Raw genomic sequence first — 6,116 nt, forward strand, 5'->3', positions numbered from 1 at the left:
TTTTCTACATTGTAGATTAATATTGAAGACATCAAAACTATGAAGGGACACATATGGAATTATTTACTAAACAAAAAAGTGTTAAACAAACCAGAATATGTTTTATATTTTAGATTCTTCAAAGTAGCCACCTTTTGCTTTGATGACAGCTTTGAACACTCTTGGCAAGGTGTGTCCAAACTTGGACAGGTACTGTATGTAAGTCATAATGTATGTTGAATGTTGAAATTTGACTTTGTCCATCATAATGTGGAATTCATGCTCGCTACACATTAAGCCATGCCATTAAAAGCATCATAGATTGTCCAGTTTCATGTAAATCAAAGCAGACTTTAAGATTTCGTAAAAGTTTGTCTCTCCTTACGTTGAAGTAGGAATCTTACCCATATATTTCACCAACCCTGACATGAGTGAGACAATGGACAAGGAGCGATTAAATATAAAAGAATATATATTGCACCGTCAATATTTTATGCAAACATTTAGGCCATGTATGCGAATGGAACGAATAGGGCATGCCTTAATTGTTATCCGTCAAATCATTGTTCAAACAGTAGCCAGTAACCATGCATTTTCCTTTAAGAGATATTTATAAGACAGCTATAATTTATAATTGTCTAGAGAGAGAGGAATTATTTTGTACATTATGGTTTTAAAGCTGTTTCTGAGAAGTGTCTGATGTTGATGTAACGGTGGTTCTCTGGAGTAGACTAGCTAGCTAGTCTCCACCCTTTTGCAGTCATAGGATACTTAATAGGCGTTCGTATCGTCTTCTCTCGACCACTTTCAGAGGGACTGAGAGCAAGAACATGAAAGGTAATACGCTGTTCATTGAACAATGTACAAACGTATTATTCATACTGTATATGCTGCTTCGGTTACGGTTGTGTATAGGTAATACGTGTCAAACCATAATATTGTGTCAAACCAGCGTTTGCTTAGTCTACCCGAAAACAACTTTACTTTAAGAGTCCATAACCTTTTGACATTGTTGTAGGTTGCATTTGTCTGTTTACTGGAGTTGTTTTGATTCATTATAGTTTCAATGATTGGTTATATTTTCTTAACATTTGTAGGCTAATATAGAGATAATAGACATTTCACACAAGGCTAATGAAGAGAATAAACTTCTAGTGGCCGTTTTTCCACCCACCCTTCTCGATTGCGTAATCGTATCTCCTCAGACAGTCTGCCTCGCCTTGACGAGGCGCGCCACGATGAACGGTAGAAAATTAGTAGTTGTAGTAGTAGTAGGCGATGAACAGTTGAATGAGTGTGAATGTGTCACTGTCATTAAGCCAAAGGAATGTCTCTCGTCACAGAGGAATCAGACGCGCCTGGAGCTATGCTTCCAGCGCCTGAAATGCCTGGGAGGTTCAGGCATAAACTTAAAATACCTGGATTTGTACGACGTCCTCGGAGCCCTAAACCCATCAGCACTTGCACATTAGTGGAGAACACTCCTCCAGTGGGTAAGTTTAGCAATAAGCTACTGCAGACCTTGCCTACTGTTTTTGTCAATGACTTGAATACATTGCCTACTTGAATACATGTACTGTTGGATATAGCCTAGTTTGCTATGCTCCATACACCAACATACAATTTGCTATGGTTAAAGAAAATGTAATGGGGTACTCCAAAAATTGTAGGTCATAATATATTATTCTTGACCTTATAATGGTTATGGACTGTGATTCCTGTCTCCAAAATGAGTAGAATGTATTCAAGCCTACAGGAGCTATGTGTTTGAATAATGTTAATTACAGGTTTCAATGTCAATTCATCAGATTATTATTCAATGAACTTCAAGAGCATCACAGGTGTGTTTGTTATGGCCTATGATTGTAAATGTGAAACATGTCTTCTATCAGAGGTGGTCTTGGACTTTCTGGAAAACCTGAAGCAGAATCGCTTGGAAGATGCTTGCCAGCAGTTGATTGCCCGAGAGGAGCATCTCTTTAGCCTAGACATCGTGCCGGCAGAGGGAGGTCGCGTTCGCAATGAGAAGGAGGAGGACATACTACAAAAAGACTATGAAACCCTGCTGTTGCACTTATGGATGGCCGTTCATGACACTTTCAGTTCCGCAACCTCAGGGGAACACCTCAAGATACTTCGGAGTGCTGTGGCCATCATAACGCAACAGGAAGAGCAGGACAGGCACTGGGAAGGGCAGCTGGAGAACCGCGAGGCCCCTGAGTGGCGTCCACAGCAGTGCCGGTGCACCCACAACACCCTTCTCCACAACATGGTGGAATCACGGCTAAAACACGCAGCAACGGTAGAAGGTGGCGATGCAGACAACTTGTCAACGTCCGTTAAGAGGGAGTTGTGTAGGATGGGCAAGTGCTTGAAGGAGGACCTTCTCAGGGTTGTCAGGGACGTGAGGGGTTGTTACCCACAAGAGTTTGACGTGTGCAACCTGTACGCTAGCTTTTACCACCAGGTCTTCTCGGCACGGCTAACGGAGTTCGCCCGCTCAGGGCTTGATGTGGATGACTCCAACTATCTCCTGTACTGGGTTAATGATTACTATCCAAAGTGAGTGTGGAATGGGAGACAGTTACTGTACCTGGATTCTTACACAGATGTTATGTTATCATTGTTACAAGCCACAAACCCCTTTGAAAAAGAGTAGGAAACCCCTTGTAAGCTGGGGTGCTATGTTATATGCTATATGGGGATATCTGATATCTCAAATTTACATTGTCCTCTTGCTTACTACTACAGTCTTTCAGTATTATGTATACTCTTTGTACTTAAAAGACTCCATCTGATACAACCGTGTCTCTTCTGTTTATCACAGTTACATTTTAAAACACAAGGAAGTCGAAGGACACATCAAGAGTGAATCTTTGGGACCTCTAGTAGCCGAGGAGTATCTCAAACTCTTAGAGAAGCAGTATCTTCAACACAAAGAGGTAAACCAAAAATGTCCATGTCCAGACCAAGCTACCCAATTGTGCAGAGCGCTTTAGCAATCCCTCACTGTTAAAATTTGATTTATCATATGAAGGCCTTTCATTCAGAGTGGCTATGTCAAGTCTTGTAACTTGCCCCAGCTGTGCTAATTAGCCATGCTCCCCTTTCATGCCTTTTCCAGGATAAGGTGATAACCTGGGTATCCACAGCCCTGAGGAAAGAAGAGCAGGTTTGGCTGAACGGAACGAGGCCCGAACTCATCGACGGATACTGCTTCTGTCCCCTCGCCGTAGACGTCATACAGGTAGAGTCTTTGATTGGACAACTAGTGCCCTTGGGGGGTTGTGATTGGACAACTAGTGCCCTGGGGGGTTGTGATTGGACAACTAGTGCCCTGGGGGTTACACAAGCCCTTCTCAGCATGTGTTTTTAAGATTCTCCTGTTGTTTCCAGCGACAGACCAAAAACATCCGAAACCTGCTTTTGACGTTAGCCCTACCATTGCTTCTCTCCCACCCTAACTACTGTGGAAATACAGCCAATTAATTTAAATCATATCAGTGAATTGCAAAAATAAATTTCATATTGGTTTGTTCAAAATTGAATTGTGTTGACCCTAACCTTGCTCTACAGCACTATAGGGTCTGTAGGGTTCTGTGTACTAATACTGTATGTTGTCCTCCTGTTTTCCAGGTTATTGACGGGGCCATGAGAGAGGCTTGTGCTATTCTTGGCAATGAGGGTAAAGCCAAAAGAATTATGTGTCAGCTTAACAGCTTCTTAATAAGGTAGTGTACCCCCACCCTCAAACACTGGTTATAGCTGTACGCTAAATGCTTGTTCCGTTGTCCATATTAACCAGCCCCAATGCAACATTTGTAAACAAATTACCTTCTTCACAGTATACTTGAATAGATTTGGCATTTGGCTAGCTGAACTCCCTTATTAGTCTCCCATGTTGTTTTACTGATGTTTCATAGCTTAACATATTGTACATTCACCACTTTCTTCATAACAGGATCGGGGGGGGGGGGGGGGCAATCTTGGTCTTATACACTGTACACCTTTTCAGTTTGTCAATGTAGGCTACAAATGTACTTCATTTGTTTTTCACGTACTGAAATGTTTTATTATTAGAACATTCATTGACATCATGAAGAGGAATCTTGAAATTGACGTTGTCTTTTTTTGTCTTTCTGCAGCTATAGGAGATCCCTGGAAGAGTTTATGAAGGGAAGACGGGAGAACACTGAGGCGATCGTAAAAGCGAATCTGGTTAGCATCGAACAATTCAGGTAGGCTTGCAATTGTTACTCATTTTGCTCCAGTAATTTTTTCAGCAGTACATGTATGTCATTTTGCTCCTACCAGCCTTCTAACCCCCTCCCCTTTTAAGATGAAAGTTTTCATGATATTTATAATGGACAAGTGTGGATTTACTGACCTTAGGAAACAGCTTTTACATACTGTACCATATTCCAAATATTGTCTCCACAGAGACTTTATAGTCAGACGAGACAGTTCACTCTCAGATGACATCAAGACAAGCTGTTTATCCACATTAGGAGACCTGAGGGACTCTGGCTATGGATACTTCACCGGCCCCATTCATGAAGAGCTCAAGGTTGGCCACCTCAAAGTGTCCTCCTCCCAAGCATACCCACACAGTCTCATTCTAGCCCTGATCATGAGAGCAGCATTACTTATTTTTTAACATGATTTTAAGTTATAGATATTAGTTTGTTCACAAAGTTTCCTATGGCAAAAATGTAACCTTTATTTAACCAGATAAATACATTGAGAACCAATTCTCAAGTAATTGGTCCATGTCGTTTTGGTTATGATAAGGTAAATCCTATGGTAGTGAATAGATAACGGTTGATAGTTGCATCATGTGTTGTCTCCTCAGATGCAGTATCGTAGGCTGTGGACACAGGCCTGGCTCTCCGGAGGTCAGAGGGTCGTGGACAACCTTCTAGAACCTCTGGACAGGCAAATGCAGCATTTCAGAGACCTGAAACCCATCTGTATGGAGGTAAGATTATACCCATCTCAGACAAATAGACACACACGTATACACACTCAAACATGTGCATGCGCCACACACACACACACACACACATAATAATTTTGCCGTTTGTGTTTGTGTAGGAGTTGCTGGGGCGGCTCCACACAGAGATAATGGTGGTGTACGTCAAGAGGATGATGAAGCGGAAGGTGAAGCTGAAGGACAGGGAGCAGCAGGAGACGGCAGCCAAGCTACTTTGTGATGACAGCATGCAACTGTGTGCTTTCTTTACCGAAGCAGTAAGCATGAATGTGATAGTTCACACGCTTTCATTATATTGCAAAATGTGTCCGCTTAAAAGTTGCTAAATTACTGGAATATGGGCATGAAGAAGTGTCTTGGTGTATCGACTGGAGTGGAGGTGTATGATAAATCATGTGATTTTAGAGTAGTGGTACCTTGAACACATGCACACACACACACACACACACACACACACACACACACACACACACACACACACACACACACACACACACAAACACTCAAATGGATATTTTACAGAGGTTTTGGAAGAATGTAAGCTGCTCTACCAAAACATTCTCCTGAGTAAGCCCATTGGAATGTATGAGTGCCTCCTGAGTACGCCAAGCTATAACCACCACCGTATGGGGAATGTTACAGAGTCACGAAATCAAAACCTGATGTAAATAGCTAGCAATGCTAAGGTTGTGGGATTGATCATATATATATATATATATATATATATATAGAGAGAGAGAGAGAGAGAGACAGAGACAGAGAGATGCATTCAATGTACTGTGAGCTGCTTTGCCTCTGCTAAATGGCATATATACAGTTCTCTGCATAAGTAATGGGACAGTGAATAATTACTATGAGGTTAAAGAATAGATTTGATTTGATAGTATTTGTGTACAGATTGGTTTCACCATTTAGAAATGACAAGAGGGTACCAAAAATAGTGGTGCTTTTTATTCCTCTAAATGCAAGTATCCATCCTCCTCATCACTTAGTCCCTTGAACCCCAACTCAACAACAATTCAACCCAACCAAACTCAACTTGATAGTCGTTATGCCTAGTCTGACCTTTGTACTCTTCACCCAAGGGCTCCAAACAGACCTGGCTCAGTGATGTCCTCCCTAAAATGGCTGAGGTGCTCAGACT

At 41.7% G+C, this 6,116-nt stretch overlaps 1 protein-coding gene across 2 annotated transcripts in view; it reads left to right on the forward strand.

The window, feature by feature from the left end:
* Positions 1-762: 762 nt before the first annotated feature.
* The window catches only part of tnfaip2a (tumor necrosis factor, alpha-induced protein 2a), a 7,548-nt gene continuing 2,194 nt past the window's right edge, over positions 763-6,116 (forward strand). The window contains exons 1-11 of one of the 2 annotated variants that reach the window (XM_083688533.1): positions 763-816; positions 1,323-1,472; positions 1,872-2,541; positions 2,807-2,921; positions 3,104-3,226; positions 3,616-3,710; positions 4,125-4,217; positions 4,420-4,546; positions 4,832-4,957; positions 5,074-5,229; positions 6,058-6,116. The exon at positions 6,058-6,116 is cut by the window's right edge and continues 63 nt beyond it. In XM_083688533.1, the coding sequence (XP_083544659.1) occupies positions 810-816; positions 1,323-1,472; positions 1,872-2,541; positions 2,807-2,921; positions 3,104-3,226; positions 3,616-3,710; positions 4,125-4,217; positions 4,420-4,546; positions 4,832-4,957; positions 5,074-5,229; positions 6,058-6,116 (1,721 nt within the window). In that variant the 5' untranslated portion in view covers positions 763-809. Of the gene's footprint in view, positions 817-1,296; positions 1,473-1,871; positions 2,542-2,806; positions 2,922-3,103; positions 3,227-3,615; positions 3,711-4,124; positions 4,218-4,419; positions 4,547-4,831; positions 4,958-5,073; positions 5,230-6,057 lie in introns of those variants that run through there. The other variant, XM_083688532.1, reaches the window with a different exon arrangement.

Source organism: Argentina silus (genome assembly GCF_951799395.1).
Source record: "Argentina silus genome assembly, chromosome: 17".
NCBI lineage: Eukaryota > Metazoa > Chordata > Actinopteri > Argentiniformes > Argentinidae > Argentina > Argentina silus.